At 36.9% G+C, this 21,073-nt stretch overlaps 1 protein-coding gene across 1 annotated transcript in view; it reads left to right on the top strand.

The window, feature by feature from the left end:
- Positions 1-2,291: 2,291 nt before the first annotated feature.
- LOC124526286 (olfactory receptor 13C4-like) overlaps positions 2,292-21,073 on the top strand; it is an 80,393-nt gene continuing 61,611 nt past the window's right edge. The window contains exon 1 of the mRNA XM_047099189.1: positions 2,292-2,412. Coding sequence (XP_046955145.1) covers positions 2,397-2,412 — 16 coding nt within the window. The 5' untranslated portion in view covers positions 2,292-2,396. The remainder of the gene's footprint in view (positions 2,413-21,073) is intronic.

The following is a 21,073-nucleotide window of genomic DNA, read 5'->3' as shown; positions in this document are numbered from 1 at the left end:
GTCTCTCTACTTGCTACCTTCTTTGAGGTGGCCTCTTCTCTCCTTTTAGTTGTGGAGATTGTTGTGGCAGTGTTTAGGTTGATTCTGGGTTATTTAGGATGATTTGATAGTTATCTAGTTGTGTTTGTGGGATGAGATGGGTCTAGTGTCCTCCTACTATACTGCCATCTTCCTGCCTGCTACCTTTTGTAGTAGTTTTCCATACTTTTCTATTTTGGTGAGGGGGAATTATGGAGTCATCATAGTACATCATTTGATGGACTATTGTACAACCATTAAATAATATCTTTGAAGAATTCGTATTAGTGCAAAAATAGTTATGTTAACATTGTTACAGGAAGGAAAAACAAAAACTAGTTTTTTTCATTGTTTGAAAAGCCAAAACCTAACTAGGAAAGCTTATGTGTGATAGATGCTGGAAAGATATATTTGAAAAATTAACCAGGGTACTTTTTCCTAATTGTTCTAGTTTCTCAAATAACTATGGATACATATGTAAAACTGAAAATATAATTTTAAAAAGAGGAGAAAATTGAGGTATGCTTAAAATTATGTTAGAAAATTTAATGGATAGTAAAAAATAAAATCTCTATTTAAATAATTAAAGCAATTTCTTTAGGAATGGAGATTACACATTGAGGCTGAGTTGCCCTGCAAGCCCACTCTTTGGGAAGTTTTGTACCTTCTAGGTGATGACAGAAAAGATAAGTATAGTTTTATTTTTTTTTAATATTTTTTGTGGGTGGCACTTTATTGAGCCATTTGGGTTTATAAAATTATGACCCATGTCCTAGCTTTAATGAGATAGAGTAAAAAGATAGTAAATAACCCTTTCTGTTACAAAATGTAAAAGAACAACTCTGTTTGCTTGAAACATTGTTCTGAGATGACTTACTTTGGTGCTTCAATTAAGTAATGTTGGATATGGGATTGTGAGGATCCATTATGATTTGAGGAGAAGAAAGGAAAAAATGGGTCAAGAGCTCAGCTTTTAGGGAAGGAAGCTCAGTCACATGGTGGCAGACAAGGAAATACGAAGATACGTCCAGGAATTCCTTGTGGTCAGGTCAATGAACTTCAGAAACAATGATGTTGGATTCTCAGTTTTAACTTTTTTACTGTTCAGTTCTGTGATTTTCCCTCTTGTGATTACAACTGTAGTCAAAGTCTGTTTTACCTGGGCTAGTGGTTTTGTGAACAAATTGTATTCATTGTTTCAGTGAAGCAGTTCAAGGAAAGGAGAGCAGTGTCTTCAGAAGTAGAAGTTGGCTGAGAGCACCTGGAATTCTATACATATTTTCACAATTACCTCCTAATTGTTTAAGTTAGATAGGTGGTGGTTTTAGGCCAATTAGTTGGGGAATAGGTATATCTGTTCAGGTGAATTCTTTGGAGATGCTTACAGTACAGAGTGGGATTGAGTTACAAATTAGATGGTAGGGTTACAGTAAGAAAACTGAATAGCTTGATGGCTTCCAGGTTTCATTGTATGCTTGCAGAATTTCTGAATTTCTTGTGAATTTCAAAATGCCATTCATATTCACATATGTATGAGTAAATTCTGATTTTCAGCTTCAGTAAGTTTTAGATTATTTTGTACAATAAACACTTTTTCTCTTCTCTCACTGATTTAATAAATGTGAATTAATACATACACAATTCTTTTAACAGTGCCTAGAAATTTATAAGTTTTTACTCTTACTGTTAATAACCAAGAGGTAATGTAGCTATACATTACCAAGAGGTCTTTCTACTATATTATCAGTAAGATATGGTAGGTTGAACAGAGGTATGGACAAGGCCCCTGGGATATATTTGGATTAAGCATTTCAGCAGTATATGATAAAAAGAATGGGATAAGACACATCCTCAAGACTCCGGATTGGCTATTTGTAATACAGTATAAATGTAATATAATTAAGCCTTTAGGGGATTATTCTTGAAGTTTTCAAAAGTTTTGAATGTCTTTCCCCTGAAGCAATTTAAAGCTATGGCTTAGAAAAGTGTATAAGTCCCTTAGAGCAAGAAATATTTAAATTGCCTTCCTGAGCCTGGGGAAAATTCTTTAGATAATTTCCTGGGTCTTCATTGTAGGGCAGTGTTTTCACCTTGGCTTGAAGGGCAAATGAAATCTTCCATGGTCTCATATATTTATTTTTATCTTTCTTTTTAACTAGCACATACAAAATACATTCCCTTGGTAATCAATCATATTTGTCTGTACTGTATAGAAGTTTTTGAAACCATTTGAAATAGTACCTTTGCCATCAATGTTTTCCAGACCACAACCTGTGACATTATTGTTCCTCAGTGGTGATACCTTTAGATACTCATCAACCTCATGGAAAATTTTGTACAATTGGCTGCAAATAGAAGATTAAGCAAAACAATCTGCCATGCATCGTAACCTAGGTAGTTTAGGGGTGCTTGGTGGCTCTGTGCTGGGCATGGGACCTGCTTGAGCTTCTCTATCTCCCTTTCCCTTCACTCCTCCCCTACTCTCTCCCTCAAAAAATTAATTAATTAATTAATTAATTAGTTAATTAAAATGATGGTTTCGTGTGCTATGGAAGTATAAGTGACAAGTAACTCAGGATCAAGGCGTACTTGCTAAGAGAGGTGATATATGAACTGATTCTTAATTTGTGAGTGACATTTTGAGAGGTAAATAATATGAGGAAGGACATCCAGGAAGAAGAAAAAATAACACCATGGTATGAAACAAGAAATGGCATGATGAAGGCATAAAAATAAAAATAACACAGCACCACAAGAATATAAATAGGGAGGCATATGGGGGTTGGTGGAACATGAAACCAAACAGACCTAAGCATAGAGAGCCTCATATGCCTTATGTAGCAATTAGGGATTAGTTACAAATATTAGAATACACTGGATGGAAAGAAAGTATTTCACTAACTTTTGTTAAATGATAGTATAGAAGTGTTTTTGTATAGTAATTCCTTCCCAGAATTTTCAGGAAATTTATGTTTTCCAAATCACAAAATCCTGATTAATTGAGAATTGGAAAAATGGAAAAATCTGATGTACCCATTACCCTTTGGGGGTCTCAAGTGGTTTGAAACCTAGCCCAGAAAATATGAAAAATTCTATAAGATACAAATTTTATGAAAAGTTAAAGAATATTAAAAGCTAGGGCAAATAGGAGTTTAGAACAAGAAAATCAGATTTGGCCTTGGGTGATCCCAAGGAGATTAATTATGGCCTGAAAATGAGAAGATGGACCCTTGATTCAGAGCAAAGTACCTCATAACGTTAGGTGGACAAAAGACCTGAGAATGGAACAAGAAAAACAGCCAGCATTTATTGAGCTGTAATTTTGGTCCAGGAATTTTACTGGCTCATAAAAGCAATTATGCAATTAGTGGAAAGGAAATGACATAGGATAGAAGGATAGACCCTTAACCTTTTCAAAGAATAGTTTACACCTTGATAGTGGAACATGAGACAGTTATGGGCCTGAAAATCCTAATGAAACTATGTAAAGTGTCTTGAGTATTGAAATATGATTATATTTAAAGTACCTATTAGTCTTCAATTATCTTTTAGTGTGTAATACTGAACAAGTTAGAACAATTTTCAAACCTACAGGGTTTTGTCCTATGGCATTGGGTGGTTTGATGTAGTATACCTTCAGAAAAGTGAGAGAGGCTGTGAATCTAAAAGCTTAAATGTGTTTATTTTATGAATAAGCAATATATTTATAAAGTGAAAATTTTTTTCACTTTATAGTACTGCAAGATGGACAGTAAGTAGCCTATCTTCCACTCCTGTTAATAAGCTATCCATTTCCTTTTCTGCAGATAACTACTCTTCTTTTTCTAGAGAAAATGTGTATGTGTATATATATCACACATAGATGTATAATATTTTTTACACAAATATCAATGGGTCATATATACCATTATGAACATTACTTTTCCCGTTGATATTTCTTAGAGATTTCCACATCAATGCACAAAAAGCCCCATATTCTTTTTGACAGCAGAATAGTATTCCATTATTTCTATGTCCCCTTTGCCTAGAAATGTGAATTGTTTCTGCATCTGCTAATACAGATAGTATATTAATGAATCAATTTGTCTGTAAATCAGTTTACACATGTGCCAGCATAACTGGTGATAATTACCTAAAAGTAAATTTGTAGTCAAAGGTTACATGTATGCTTTTGTGATTTTGATAAATATTGCCAAATTGTCCTCTACAGAGAATGTACTAATTAGTGTGTACCCTGAGAATATAGGAGTTCCTGTCTCTTTGCCTTTAGGAGTCAAGTCATTAGAGATGAAACCATGCCTTGTCCCTGTGAGATATCAGTGTGTAGACAGCAAAAGAACGGGTCATGGTGAGAGATATTAGGAAAATTCTCTGTAAGCTCTCTGTGATTTTGGTCACTGAGTTTCTTAAAAACTTTTTTCAGTGTATATTTATTTATATTTATTTAATATTTATATAATGTTTGTATATTTATATTTATATATATAATTATTATTATATATAGACTTTATTGTACCAAATAACATAAAGATGTCAATTAACAGCAACCAAAGTTTATCTCTTCATGTGTATGTATATTACTAATATATATTTTTTACAGATATACTTATATATTACATGTTATACATATATTTGTTGTATATAATATATAACTACATATTGTATATTACACATAATTATTTATATTATTTTTAGAGTATATTCTGAAATGTAGAATTTCATAAAAAATCATGCATTTTTGTTTGCAATGTAAAAAATGAAGATCTTTGATAGTCTATAAAAATTTAGGTAATCTATTATTCACATTCTCATCTGAGGAAAATTCTGCAAATACACCTTAACCAAACCCAAATATAAATTAAAATGTAGTCCTGAAGAGAATAGAAGAGAAATAGAAGAGAGAGGAACCAATGGTGATCAATGAGTGGATATAGAGAGGTAAATACATTGATGAAGACTGTCCAATATGTATAATGGAAGGGCTGAGGAAAAATTCTCAAAAAGGCACATTGTAAGGAAATTATAAACACTTACATTATCTCATTGGCATTTGGGAATTTGAGGAGAGGAATGGAGGAATAAAAGTATTCTTGTAGTTCTGTCTTCATTTAGTGTTTGAGGGATAGCTTAGGAGATAGATAGCACTCTAATGGAAAAAAATAATCATTATGAGCAAATGATTGGATCCTCTAAGTCAAATTATGACAGCAGAGAAAGAGAAGGTATTCACTTATGGAAGGGAAGAAGTGACTAGAGTGTTCAAGTTAATGAAAACAAATAGTGAATGATAACCAGCAAAAATAAGGAAGTGGGAAAAAAAGAGGACACAATAATGTAAAATAAGTAGGTTATAAAAACAAAGTATATGGAAAGAAAAAATGAAGTACATTAAAAATTGTATTTTAAAGTGAATGGACTGGATACTTTCATAAAAGACAGAGACTGTAAAAGGAGATTAAAAAATAGTTACAAACGAGAGGGAGTCAAACCATAAGAGACTCTTAAATACAGAGAACAAACAGAGGGTCCATGGGGAAGTGAGGGGAGGGGAAAATGGGTGAAGGGATGAGCACTGGGTGTTGTATGTAAACGATGAATCATGGGAGTCTACTCCCGAAGCCGAGAGTACAGTGTATACACTGTATGTTTGCTAACTTGACAATAAATAATATTAAAGAAATAAATTTATTCCTGAGTTCCTATCTGGGTTATCTTTTATTGATCCAGATATTATATATCAAAATAAAAAAATAAAATATAAAAAAATTAAACCCAGATATACATTACTTATAAGTAGTATACTTAACAAAGTGAGAAAGAAAAGTTGAGAAAAAGGGATGCACAAAGAGCAGGCAAAAGCATGTAATAGCAATATCATAAAGCTGGAATTTAAAGTACAAAACATGGGAAAGACAGGTTGATTCATAATATTCACAATTTTATAAACATCATCTGCCATAAACACAGAAGTTAAGTATATAAAAATCTTACATATATAGGCAGAACATGCTTACAAATATTTATATAGAATTGATTAATTATGGATGACAGGATATAATTATTTCAAAGGTTTGAATAATATATTAAATAAACTTGATTATATGTATACATGTGTGCATGTATTGTGTATCTATATAAAACTATATAATTATATCTATATAAATCTATATGTCTCTCTCAAAGAGATTTTATGGTTTTTTTGTTAACATTTACAACATGGATCAAGTAATTGGCTGCCAAAGTCTCCATAACTAGAGAATTATAGGTATGTTCTTGTATCATAATAAAATAAAATTGGAAATAACAACATTCTAGTACATATATCTAATGATTAGTTATTCAAGAAGTATACACCTGGGTAACTCATGGTTTAAAGGGGAAAAGGCAAAATAATTACTTAGAAGGCAATGAAAAGAACATTTCATATCAAAATCTTAGTTTTTAGGAAACAAAGTATTTTAAGAGCATTAATTAGAGCTAGCAATAGAGAAAAAGGTGAAATATTAAGGAATTAAGTCTTATTTCATGAAATTAGAAAACCCAAATGAGCTTGAAAAAATTTACCAGCAAAACTAAAGTTCATAAAACAGGGAAAAAAAGTGGAAAGGATAAGTCTATCCAAAAGCCTTCTTTCAGTTTTTGAGAGATCTGTAATATAGGAAAACGCCTTGTGAGATGAATAAGAAAAAATATTACTTAAGAATAGTTTACTTGGAGTCTATTTAAATATGTAACGCCAATTGTCCTCTGTCTAGGTAGCCGCATAATATTAAACTTTTTGGTTCTAGTATAATATTATTTTTATAACTGTTTGCTCATCTCTACCTATGAGGTATTAAAGTATCATTCTTTTCTACTTTCAGCATACCTATTTTGACAGTCTTTTTTCCCCAAAGACCTTCTGATACATGGTATCTTCCTGCTTCGGACTTGGAATTAACTAACTGATTTTTAAAGCCATTTGGAAATTAAAAGTAAATAACTACCGAGTGAAACATCCATGGATAAAAGTAGAGCTATATCTTTCCCTTTGTCCTCCTGGCTTTCTATCCGTGAAGTACGTTGCTCATCCAGAAGGAATCTGTTATTATGGAATGGTGGATCTACCTTTAGATGGTTTTTACATTTGATTTTTTTCTAGGATTTATATTTCTTTCCTCTGTTAAGGTAACCTTCAGCTTTAAAAACATTTAATCATTTTATTTATTCTTGATCTGAATTTCACAGTTTATCATTCATATGAGATTTTAATGATTAATATTATATCTCTTTTTTCTTCTCTCCTATCATATTATTCTCACATTTTTTATTTAAAAAATTAAATTATTTATCTTATGTTTCTTTTTTTAAAAATAATATCCTATATATATATTTTTTTTAATTTTTTTTTCAATGTTTATTTATTTTTGGGACAGAGAGATACAGAGCATGAACGGGGGAGGGGCAGAGAGAGAGGGAGACACAGAATCGGAAACAGGCTCCAGGCTCTGAGCCATCAGCCCAGAGCCCGACGCGGGGCTGGAACTCACGGACCGCGAGATCGTGACCTGAGCTGAAGTCGGACGCTTAACCGACTGCGCCACCCAGGCGCCCCAATATCCTATATATTTTTAAAAATTTTTTATATTAAATATAATTTATTGTCTTATTGGTTTCCATACAACACCCAGTGCTCATCCCAACAGGTGCTTTCCTCACTGCCCATCATCCACTTTCACCTCTCCCCAACCCCCCCCTAAACCCTCAGTTTGTTCTCATTATTTAAGAGTCTCTTATGGTTTGCCTCCCTCCATCTCTGTAACTTTTTTCCCCCTTCCTTCCCCCGTGGTCTTCTGTTAAGTTTCTCAGGATCCACATATGAGTGAAACATGGTATCTGTCTTTCTCTGCCTGACTTATTTCACTTAGCATAATACCCTTCAGTTCCATCCATGTTGCTGCAAATGGTCAGATTTCATTCTTTCTCATTGCCAAGTAGTATTCCATTGTATATTTAAACCACATCTTCTTTATCCATTTGTCAGTTAACAAACAGTGTAGTCTTGCCTTCAGGAGTAGAACCTAGTGATTCATTTCTTACATATGACACCCAGTGCTCATTCCAACAAGGACCCTCCTTAATGCCCATCACCCATTTAGCCCATCTCCCTACCCACCTCCCCTCCAGCAACCCTCAGTTTGTTCTCTGTATTTAGAGTCTTTTATGGTTTCTGTCCCTCTCTGTTTTTATCTTATTTTATTTTTCCTTCCCTTCCCCTATGTTCATCTGTTTTGTTTCTTAAATTCCACATATGAGTGAAATCATATGATATCTGTCTTTCTCTGACTGACTTATTTCACTTAGCATAATACCCTCTAGTTCCATCCATGTTGTTGCAAATGGCAGTAGTTGATTTTAATCACTCAGTAGTATTCCATTGCACATATATACCACATTTTCTTTATCCATTCTGCAGTCAATGGACATTTGCGCTCTTTCCAAAATTTGACTATTGTTGTTAGTGCTGCTATAAACGTTGGGGTACATGTGCCCCTTCAAATTGGCATTTTTGTATTCTTGGGTTAAATTCCTAGTAGTGCAATTGCTGGGTCATAGGTTAGTTCTATTTTTAATTTTTGAGGAACCTCCATACTGTTTTCCAGAGTGGCTGCACCAGTATGCATTCCCATCAACAGTGGAAAAGAATTTCCCTTTCCCTGCATCCTTGCCAACATCTGTTGTTCCTATCTCAAGAAGCAAGAAAGGTTCCAAATGAACAACCTAACATTTTACCCGAAGGGGAAAGAACAGGAGCAGCAAATAAAGCCCAAAGTCAACAGAAGAAGTGAAATAATAAAGATTAGAGACAATAAACAATTTAGAATCCAAACAACAGTAGAACAAATCAATGAAATTGAGCTATTTAAAAAAAATTTTTTTAACATTTATTGATTTTTTTTGAGAGACAGAGAGAAAGCAAAAACAGGGGAGGGGCAGAGAGAGGGGGAGACACAGAATCGGAAGGAGGCTCCAGGCTCTGAGCTGTCAGCACAGAGCCCGATGCAGGGCTCGAACTCACAAAACTCAAGATCATGACCTGAGCTGAAGTCGGACGCCCAACCGACTGAGCCACCCAGGTGCCCCTGGGCTGGTGTTTTGAAAGAATAGCTTATGCTTCTTTTAAAATTTAAAGAAACTTTAGGATAAAAGTTATTTGGTTTTATTATTTTGATTGCTTTAGCTTTTTAAACACTGCTTAAAATCCTACATTATTGAACTGTTATTTTTATTTAGATTTTAAAATATTCTTGGTTATCTATTTTATCCTTCTAATTTTTTAAAATCTTGTGTTTATTTTTAATTATAGAGATTCATTTCCCCCTTATAGTTCAGAAAGAGGCAGCAGTGAGCATTAAATAGGACACCACAACACAAAAAGAAATGGCTCCTTTATTTCATTGTCATTCTACTTCTATCTCTGTCTCTGTAAATCTTTTAGCTTTCTTAGTAGTAGTAGTAGAAAATAATTATTTTCTGAGAATTTCCATCAAGAAATTTTAGAGAACCACAAGTTCTAGATCCTTCCAAGATCCTATATCTAACTAACCACCACCACCACCAACAAAAAGACCTAACTAAGACCTAAGTGACTTCTTCTTGGAATGGTGTACTTTCTGAAACTAAATGGGGGATAAAATCTTTAAATTTCTCCAATACATAAAGCTGTTAGGATATACTGAGCCAACATTTGTCTCAAACCACAAGCTGTCAGCATACTCAAGGAGGTCATGAATATTTGATTGACAAACCACAGTAGAGGTTTTGTATAACAGGTTCACAGCCTGATTTACATCAAATATATTTATTCCCAAGATGGTTGGGAATGTATTTCCGGAAAGGTCATATATATTTTTTGTGTCACTCTTTTGCGTTACTTTCTTTCATCATGATGGTCAGTGAGAAGCTGGGTAGAACCCCATTTATCTAAACTAAGATTTAAAAAAATGGGATCAGAGTTGTTTCACTGATTCATGGTTTCATGATTTGAGTTTAGACTTGTTCATTCTGCAGTTGTCCAGAAAAGTGGAACCACGACGTTACAGATTGGCCCTTCTTTGAAAAATACTTAAGGAACAGCGAGTCTACCAATTTTTTTTTAATATTTATTTTTGAGAGAGAGAGAGAGAGAGACAGAGAGACAGAGAGACAGAGTGCAAGCAGGGGTAGGGGCAGAGAGAGAGGGAGACAGAATCCGAGGCAGGCACCAGGCTCTGAGCTATAAGCACAGAGCCCGACATGGGGCTCGAACTCACAAAGTTCGAGCAAGATGATGACCTGAGCCGAAGTTGGACACTTAACCCACTGAGTCACCAAGGCACCCTGAGTCTAGCAATTTTTGAACTTTAATTGGATTTCTTGGGAGAGAATAATGTGCCTTTCAGAAAAAGATAGAATAACTGAGGGGTGAATGAATGAGAGTGTTTAGAGACTACTGGTTGTGGCTGATCTCTTGTTCCATACCACTATTTAGGCTTCAGTCCAGTTATTTCTGCCTGTTCTTCAATATCATCAATGCTGATGCAGTTCCTGGTCCAGTTTATTTCATCTTTTGCATGGATTTACATTCCCTTCATTCCCTGAACTATACCTAGCCTCTGGGCCTCTATTTATTAACTGAAGATTTGAGGAAGAAATAAAGGAATGATAATGTAGCAAAGGAAAAAAGAAAAACCCTGATTACATTTCAGATCTCACTCTTCCTAACCTCCACCATGAGCTTTCATAAAGATTCCTTATCATCCAACTCTCTCCTTAGTCTCATGTCTCCTGGTATTTTAATAGGGTTCATTGTGTCTCTTTTTAGAATTGTATCATTTCTTAAAAATATAATTTCTCATCAAGTTACCTCACATACAGTGTATACAGTGTGCTTTTGGTTTTGGGAGTAGATTCCCATGATTCATCGCTTGCATATAACACCCAGTGCTCATCCCAAGTGCCCTCCTCCTCCTCAATGTCCATCACCCATTTTTCTCCCCTCCTCCCCCATCAACCCTCAGTTTGTTCTCTGTATTTAAGAGTCTCTTATGATTTGGCTCCCTCTCTGTTTGGAACTATTTTTTCCCCTTCCCTTCCCCCATGGTCTTCTGTTAAGTTTCTCAAGTTCCACATATGACTGAAAACATGGGATATCTGTCTTTCTCTAACTTATTTCACTTAGCATCATACCCACCAGTTTCATCCACATTGGTGCACATAGTAAGATTTCATTCTTTCTCATTGCCAAGTAGTATTCCATTGTGTGTACATAAACCACATCTTTTTTTATTTTTTATTTTTTAAAATTTACATCCAAATTAGTTAGTATATAGTGAAGCAATGATTTCTGGAGTAGAATCCTTAATGCTTCTTACCCATTTAGCCCATCTCCCCTCCCACAACTCCTCCAGCAACCCTCAATTTGTTCTCCATATTTATGAGTCTCTTCTGTTTTGTCCTCCTCCCTGTTTTTATATTATTTTTGTTTCCCTTCGTTTATGTTCATCTGTTTTGTCTCTTAAAGCCCTCATAGGAGTGAAGTCATATGAGTTTTGTCTTTCTCTGACTGACTAATTTCACTTAGCATAATACCCTCCAGTTCCATCCATGTAGTTGCACATGGAAAGATTTCATTCTTTTTGATTGCCAAGTAATACTCCATTGTATATATATACCACATCTTCTTTATCCATTCATCCATTGATGGACATTTGGGCTCTTTCCATACTTTGGCTATTGTTGATAGTGCTGCTATAAACATGGGGGTGTATGTGTCCCTTTGAAACAGCATATCTGTATCCCTTGGATAAATGACGGGTAGTGCAATTGCTGGGTTGTAGGGTAGTTCTATTTTTAGTTTTTTGAGAAACCTCCACGCTGTTTTCCAGAGTGGCTGCACCAGCTTGCATTCCCACCAACAGTGCAAAAGAGATCCTCTTTCTCTGCATCCTCGCCAACATCTGTTGTTGCTTGAGTTGCTAATGTTAGCCATTCTAACAGGTGTAAGGTGGTATCTCACTGTGGTTTTGATTTGTATTTCCCTGATGATGAGTGATGTGGAGCATTTTTTTAATGTGTCTTTTCACCATCTGGATGTCTTCTTTGGAGAAGTGTCTATTCATGTCTTTTGCCCATTTCTTCACTGGATTATTTGTTTTTTGGGTGTTGAGTTTGATAAGTTCTTTATAGATCTTAGATACTAACCCTTTTTCTGATATGTCATTTGCAAATATCTTCTCCCATTCTGTCGGTTGCCTTTTAGTTTTGCTGATTGTTTCCTTTGCTGTGCAGAAGCTCTTTATTTTGATGAGGTCCCAGTAGTTCATTTTTGCTTTTGTTTCCCTTGCCTCCAGAGACGTGTTGAGTAAGAAGTTGCTGCGGCCAAGATCAAAGAGGTTTTTGCCTGCTTTCTCCTTGAGGATTTTGATGGCTTCCTGTCTTACATTGAGGTCTTTCATCCATTTTGAGTTTATTTTTGTGTATGGTGTAAGAAAGTGGTCCAGGTTCATTCTTCTGCATGTTGCTGTCCAGTTTCCCAGCACTACTTGCTGAAGCGACTGTCTTTATTCCATTGTATATTCTTTCCTGCTTTGTGAAAGATTAGTTGGCCATACATTTGTGGGTCCATTTCTGGGTTCTCTATTCTGTTCCATTGATCTGAGTGTCTATTTTTGTGCCAGTACCATACTGTCTTAATGATTACAGCTTTGTAGTATAGCTTGAAGTCTGGGATTGTTATGCCTCCTGCTTTGGTTTTCTTTTTCAAGATCGCTTTGGCTATTCGGGGTCTTTTCTGGTTCCATACAAATTTTAGGAATATTTGTTCTAGCTCTGTGAAGAATGCTGGTGTTACTTTGATAGGGATTGCATTGAATATGTAGACTGCTTTGGGTAGTATCGACATTTTAACAATATTTGTTATTCCTATCCAGGAGCATGGAATCTTTTTCCATTTCTTTGTGTCTTCTTCAGTTTCTTTCAAGCTCTCTATAGTTTTCGGTGTATAGATTTTTTCATCTCTTTGGTTAGATTTATTCCTAGGTATTTTATGGTTTTTTGTGCAACTGTAAATGGTATTGATTCCTTGATTTCTCTTTCTGTTGCTTCATTGTTGGTGTATAGGAATGCAACCGATTTCTGTGCATTGATTTTGTATCCTGCAACTTTGCTGAAATCATGAATCACTTCTAGCAGTTTTTTGGTGGAATCTTTTGGGTTTTCCATACAGAGTATCATGTCATCTGTGAAGAGTGAAAGTTTGACCTCCTCCTGGACAATTAGGATGCCTTTTATTTCTTTGTGTTGTCTGATTGCAGAGGTTAAGACTTCCAATACTATGTTGAATGACAGTGGTGAGAGTGGACATCCCTGTCTTGTTCCTGACCTTAGCGTAAAGCTCTCAGTTTTTCCCCATCGTATATGGCTTTTATCATCTTGAGGTATGATCCTTCTATCTCTACCCTCTTGAGAGTTTTTATCAAGAAAGGATGCTGTATTTTGTCAAATGCTTTCTCTGCATCTATTGAGAGGATCATATGGTTCTTGTCCTTTCTTTTTTGATGTGATGAATCACATTAATTGTTTTGCGGATATTGAACCAGCCCTGCATCCTAGGTATAAATCCCACTTTGTCGTGGTGAATAATTTTTTTAACGTATTGTTGGGTCCGGTGGCTAATATCTTGTTGACGATTTTTGCATCCATGTTCATCAGGGAAATTGGTCTATAGTTCTCCTTTTTAGTGGGGTCTCTGTTTGGTTTTGGAATCAGGGTAATGCTGACTTCATAGAAAGAGTTTGGAAGTTTTCCTTCCATTTCTATTTTTTGGAACAGTTTCAAGAGAATAGGTGCTAACTCTTGCTTATTATTTTTTTCCATTTTGTTTTATTTTATTTTCAATATATGAAATTTATTGTCAAATTGGTTTCCATACAACACCCAGTGCTCATCCCAAAAGGTGCCCTCCTCAATACCCATCACCCACCCTCCCCTCCCTCCCACCCCCCATCAACCCTCAGTTTGTTCTCAGTTTTTAACAGTCTCTTATGCTTTGGCTCTCTCCCACTCTAACTTCCTTTTTTTTTGTTTTTTTCCTTCCCCTCCCCCATGAGTTTCTGTTAAATTTCTCAGGATCCACATGAGAGTGAAAACATATAGTATCTGTCTTTCTCTGTATGGCTTATTTCACTTAGCATAACACTCTCCAGTTCCATCCACGTTGCTACAAAGGGCCATATTTCATTCTTTCCCATTGCCACGTAGTACTCCATTGTGTATATAAACCACAATTTCTTTATCCATTCATCAGTTGACGGACATTTAGGCTGTTTCCACAATTTGGCTATCGTTGAGAGTACTGCTATAAACATTGGGGTACAAGTGCCCCTATGCATCAGTACTCCTGTATCCCTTGGATAAATTCCTAGCAGTGCTATTGCTGGGTCATAGGGTAGGTCTATTTTTAATTTTCTGAGGAACCTCCACACTGCTTTCCAGAGCGGCTGCACCAATTTGCATTCCCACCAACAGTGCAAGAGGGTTCCCGTTTCTCCACATCCTCTCCAGCATCTATAGTCTCCTGATTTGTTCATTTTGGCCACTCTGACTGGCGTGAGGTGATACCTGAGTGTGGTTTTGATTTGTATTTCCCTGATAAGGAGCGACGCTGAACATCTTTTCATGTGCCTGTTTGCCACCTGGATGTCTTTTTTAGAGAAGTGTCTATTCATGTTTTCTGCCCATTTCTTCACTGGGTTATTTGTTTTTCGGGTGTGGAGTTTGGTGAGCTCTTTATAGATTTTGGATACTAGCCCTTTGTCTGATATGTCATTTGCAAATAACTTTTCCCATTCCGTTAGTTGTCTTTTAGTTTTGTTGGTTGTTTCCTTTGCTGTGCAGAAGCTTTTTATCTTCATAAGGTCCCAGTAGTTCATTTTTTGCTTTTAATTCCCTTGCCTTTGGGGATGTGTCAAGTAAGAAATTGCTACAGCTGAGGTCAGAGAGGTCTTTTCCTGCTTTCTCGTCTAGGGCTTTGATGGTTTCCTGTCTCACATTCAGGTCCTTTATCCATTTGGAGTTTATTTTTGTGAATGGTGTGAGAAAGTGGTCTAGTTTCATCTTCTGCATGTTGCTGTCCAGTTCTCCCAGCACCATTTGTTAAATAGATTGTCTTTCCCATTGGATATTCTTTCCTGCTTTGTCACAGATTAGTTGGCCATAAGTTTGTGGGTCTAGTTCTGGGGTTTCTATTCTATTCCATTGGTCTATGTGTCTGTTTTTGTGCCAATACCATGCTGTCTTGATGATGACAGCTTTGTAGTAGAGGCTAAAGTCTGGGATTGTGATGCCTCCTGCTTTGGTCTTTTCTTCAAAATTACTTTGGCTATTTGGGGCCTTTTGTGGTTCCATATGGATTTTATGATTGCTTGTTCTAGTTTCAAGAAGAATTCTGGTGCAATTTTGATTGGGATTGCATTGAATGTGTAGATAGCTTTGGGTAGTATTGACATTGTAACAATATTTATTCTTCCAATCCATGAGCACGGAATGTTTTTCCATTTCTTTGTATCTTCTTCAATTTCCTTCATAAGCTTTCTATAGTTTTCAGCATACAGATCTTTTACATCTTTGGTTAGATTTATTCCTAGGTATTTTATGCTTCTTGGTGCAATTGTGAATGGGATCAGTGTCTTTATTTGTCTTTCTGTTGCTTCATTATTAGTGTATAAGAATGCAACTGATTTCTGTACATTGATTTTGTATCCTGCCACTTTGCGCAATTCATGTATCAGTTCTAGCAAGCTTTAGGTGGAGTCTATTGGATTTTCCATGTATAATATCATGTCATCTACAAAAAGTGAAAGCTTAACTTCATCTTTGCCAATTTTGATGCCTTTGATTTCCTTTTGTTGTCTGATTGCTGATGCTAGAACTTCCAACACTATGTTAAACAACAGTGGTGAGAGTGAACATCCCTGTCGTGTTCCTGATCTCAGGGAAAAAGCTCTCAGTTTTTCCCCATTGAGGATGATATTAGCTGTGGGCTTTTTATAAATGGCTTTTATGATCTTTAAGTATGTTCCTTCTATCCCGACTTTCTCCAGGGTTTTTATTAAGAAAGGTTGCTGAATTTTGTCAAATGCCTTTTCTGCATAGATTGATAGCATCATATGGTTCTTATATTTTCTTTTATTAATGTGATGTATCACGTTGATTGATTTGTGAATGTTGAACCAGCCCTGCATCCCAGGAATGAATCCCACTTGATCATGGTGAATAATTCTTTTTATATGCTGTTGAATGCATATAAAAATGCTGTTGATTTGCTAGTATCTTATTGAGAATTTTTGCATCCATATTCATCAGGGATATTGGTCTGTAGTTCTCTTTTTTTTACTGGGTCTCTGTCTGGTTTAGGAATCAAAGTAATACTGGCTTCATAGAGTGAGTCTGGAAGTTTTCCTTCCCTTTCTATTTTTTGGAATAGCTTGAGAAGGATAGGTATTATCTCTGCTTTAAACGTCTGGTAGAACTCCCCTGGGAAGCCATCTGGTCCTGGACTCTTATTTGTTGGGAGATTTTTGATGACTGATTCAATTTCTTCGCTGGTTATGGGTTTGTTCAAGCTTTCTATTTCCTCCTGATTGAGTTTTGGAAGTGTGTGGGTGTTTAGGAATTTGTCCATTTCTTCCAGGTTGTCCAATTTGTTGGCATATAGTTTTTCATAGTATTCCCTGATAATTGGTTGTATCTCTGAGGAATTGGTTGTAATAATTCCATTTTCATTCGTGTTTTTATCTATTTGGGTCATCTCCCTTTTCTTTTTGAGAAGCCTGGCTAGAGGTTTATGAATTTTGTTTATTTTTTCAAAAAACCACCTCTTGGTTTCATTGATCTGCTCTACAATTTTTTTAGATTCTATATTGTTTATTTCTTCTCTGATCTTTATTATTTCTCTTCTTCTGCTGGGTTTAGGCTGTCTTTGCTGTTCTGCTTCTATTTCCTTCAGGTGTGCTATTAGATTTTGTATTTGGGATTTTTCTTGTTTCTTGAGATAGGCCTGGATTGCAATGTATTTTCCTCTCAGGACTGCCTTTGCTGCATCCCAAAGCGTTTGGATTGTTGTATTTTCATTTTTGTTTGTTTCCATATATTTTTAAATTTCTTCTCTAATTGCCTGGTTGACCCATTCATTCTTTAGTAGGGTGTTTTTTAACCTCCATGCTTTTGGAGGTTTTCCAGACTTTTTCCTGTGGTTGATTTCAAGCTTCATAGCATTGTGGTCTGAAAGTATGCATGGTGTGATTTCAATTCTTGTATACTTATGAAGGGCTGTTTTGTGACCCCAGTATGTGATCTATCTTGGAGAATGTTCCATGTGCACTCGAGAAGAAAGTATATTCTGTTGCTTTGGGATGCAGAGTTCTAAATAGATCTGTCAAGTCCATCTGATCCAATGTATCATTCAGGGCCCTTGTGTCTTTATTGACCGTGTGTCTAGATGATCTATCCATTTCTGTAAGTGGAGTGTTAAAGTCCCCTGCAATTACCACATTCTTATCAATAAGGTTTGCTTATGTTTGTGATTGTTTTATATATTTGGTGGCCCCGGTATTCGGCGCATAGACATTTATAATTGTTAGCTCTTCCTGATGGATAGACCCTGTAATTATTATATAATGCCCTTCTTCATCTCTTGTTACAGCTTTTAAGTTAAAGTCTAGTTTGTCTGATAGAAGTATGGCTACTCCAGCTTTCTTTTGACTTCCAGTGGCATGATAAATAGTTCTCCATTCCCTCACTCTCAATCTGAAGGTGTCCTCAGGTCTAAAATGAGTCTCTTGTAGACAGCAAATAGGTGGGTTTTGTTTTTTTTATCCATTCTGATACCCTATGTCTTTTGGTTGGCGCATTTAGTCCATTTACATTCAGTGTTATTATAGAAAGATATGCGTTTAGAGTCATTGTGATGTCCGTAGGTTTCATGCTTGTAGCGATGTCTCTGGTACTTTGTCTCACAGGATCCCCCTTAGGATCTCTTCTAGGGCTGGTTTAGTGGTGACGAATTCCTTCAGTTTTTGTTTGTTTGGGAAGACCTTTATCTCTCCTTCTATTCTAAATGACAGACTTGCTGGATAAAGGATTCTCGGCTGCATATTTTTTCTGTTCCTCACATTGAAGATCTCCTGCCATTCCTTTCTGGCCTGCCAAGTTTCAGTAGAGAGATTGGTCACGAGTCTTATGGGTCTCCTTTTATATGTTAGAGCACGTTTATCTCTAGCTGCTTTCAGAATTTTCTCTTTATCCTTGTATTTTGCCAGTTTCACTATGATATGTCGTGCAGAAGATCGATTCAAGTGACATCTGAAGGGAGTTCTCTGTGCCTCTTGGATTTCAATGCCTTTTTCCTTCCCCACATCAGGGAAGTTCTCAGCTATGATTTCTTCAAGTACACCTTCAGCACCTTTCCCTCTCTCTTCCTCCTCTGGAATACCAATTATGCGTAGATTATTTCTCTTTAGTGCATCACTTAGTTCTCTAATTTTCCCCTCATACTCCTGGATTTTTTAATCTCTCTTTTTCTCAGCTTCTTCTTTTTCCATAATTTTATCTTCTAGTTCACCTATTCTCCTCTGCCTCTTCAATCCGAGCCGTGTTTGTCTCCATTTTATTTTGCAGCTCATTGATAGCATTTGTTAGCTCCTCCTGGCTGTTCCTTAGTCCCTTGATCTCTGTAGCAGTAGATTCTCTGCTGTCCTTTATACTGTTTTCAAGCCCAGCGATTAATTTTATGACTATTATTCTAAATTCACTTTCTGTTATATTGTTTCAATCCTTTTTGATCAGTTCGTTAGCTGTTGTTATTTCCTGGACGTTTTTCTGAGGGGAATTCTCCCGTTTCATCATTTTGGATAGTCCCTGGAGTGGTGCGGGACTGCGGGGCACTTCCACTGTGCTGTCTTGAAAAACTTGTGTTGGTGGGTGGGGCCACAGTCAGACCTGGTATCTGCCCCCAGCCCACCGCTTGGGCCACAGTCAGACTGGTGTGTATCTTCTCTTCCCCTCTCCTAGGAGCAGGATTCACTCTGGGGTGGCATGGCCCATCTGGGCTACTTGCACACTGCCAGGCTTGTGGTGCAAGGCATCTGGCGTATTAGCTGGGGTGGATTGGCAAGGTGCACAGGGGTGGGAGGGGCAGGCTCAGCTTGCTTTTCCTTCGAAGATCCTCTTCGGGAGGGGCCCTGCGGCACCGGGAGGGAGTCAGACCCGCCGGAGGGATGGATCTGCAGAAGCACAGCTTTGGGTGTTTGCATGGTGCAAGCAAGTTCCTTGGCAGCAACTGGTTCCCTTTGGGATTTTGGCTGGGGCATGGGTGAGGGAGATGGCATGGCGAGCGCTTTTGTTCCCCGCCAAGCTGTGCTCTGTCTTCCGGGGCTCAACAACTCTCCCTCCCATCATCCTCCAGCCCTCCCCTTTTCCAAGCAGAGCTGTTAGCTTATAACCTTCCAGATTTTAAGTCCCGCTTGCTGTCAGAACACACTCCGTCCAGCCCCTCTGCTTTTGCCAGCCATACTCGGGGGCTCTGCTTTGCCGGTGGGCCGCCCCTCCACCCCAACCCCCTCCCACCAGTCCGTGGAGCGCACACCACCTCACTGCCCTTCCTACCCTCTTCCGTGGGCCTCTCTTCTGCGCTTGGCTCCAGAGACTCCGTTCTGCTAGTCTTCTGGTGGTTTTCTGGGTTATTTAGGCAGGTGTAGGTGGAATCTAAGTGATCAGCAGGATGTGGTGAGCCCACCGTCCTCCTACGCCACCATCTTCCTTAACTCTTCCCTAAATGTTTGGTAGAATTCCCCTGGAAAGCCATCTGGCCCTGGACTCTTGTTTTTTGGCAGCTTTTTGATTACTAATTCGATTTCCTTACTGGTTATGGGTCTGTTCAAATTTTCTATTTCTTTCTGTTTCAGTTTTGGTAGTGTATATGTTTCTAGGAATTTGTCCATTTTATTGGACATTTTAATGGACATTGCCATTTTATTGGCATATAATTGCTCAAAATATTCTCTTATTGTTTTTATTTCTGTTGTGTTGGTTGTGATTTCTCCTCTTTCATTCTTGATTTTACTTATTTGGGTCCTGTCCTTTTTCTTCTTGATCAAACTGGCTAGTGGCTTATATTTTGTTAATTCTTTCAAAGAAACAGCTTCTCTTTTTATTGATCTGTTCTACTGTTTTTTTGTTGTCGTTTCGATAGCATTAATTTCTGCTCTAATCTTTATTACTTCCTGTCTTCTGCTGGTTTTGGGTTTTATTTGCTGTTCTTTTTCCAGCTCCTTAAGGCGTAAGGTTAAGTTGTGTGTCTGAGATCCTTCTTCCTTCTTTAGGAAGGCCTGTATTGCTATATACTTTCCTCTTATGACTCCTTTTGCTGCATCCCAGAGGTTTTGGGTTGTGGTGTTATCATTTTCATTGACTTCCATATACTTTTCAATTTCCTCTTTAACTTCTTAGTTAGCCCATTCATTCTTTAGTAGGATGTTCTTCAGTCTTCAAGTATTTGTTACCTTTCCAAATTTTTTCTTGCGGTTGATTTCGAGTTTCATAGCGTTGTGGTCTGAAAATATGCATGGTATGATCTCAATCCTTTTGTACTCACTTAGGGCTGCTTTGTGTCTGAGTATATGGTCTGTTCTGGAGAACGTTCCATGTACACTGGAGAAGAATATATATTCTGCTGTTTTAGGGTGAAATGTTCTGAGTATATCTGTTAAGTCCATCTGGCCCAGTGTGTCATTCAAAGCCATTGTTTCCTTGTTGATTTTTTGATTAGATGATCTGTCCATTGCCGTGAGTGGGGTGTTGAAGTCTCCTGCTCTTATGGTATTACTATTGATGAGTTTCTTTATGTCTGTGATTAATTGATCTATATATTTGGGTGCTCCACATTTGGCGCCTAAATATTTACAATTGTTAGGTCTTCTTGGTCTATAGACCCCTTGATTATGATATAATGCCCTTCTGCATCTCTTGATATGGTCTT

Source organism: Lynx rufus, unplaced genomic scaffold, assembly GCF_022079265.1.
Source record: "Lynx rufus isolate CCGP_SWC_20201006 ecotype Redwood Valley unplaced genomic scaffold, mLynRuf1.p SCAF_10, whole genome shotgun sequence".
In the NCBI taxonomy this organism is placed as follows: Eukaryota; Metazoa; Chordata; class Mammalia; order Carnivora; family Felidae; genus Lynx; species Lynx rufus.
The sequence above is the reverse complement of the archived record's forward strand: the minus strand, read 5'-3'. Positions and strand labels throughout refer to the sequence as shown.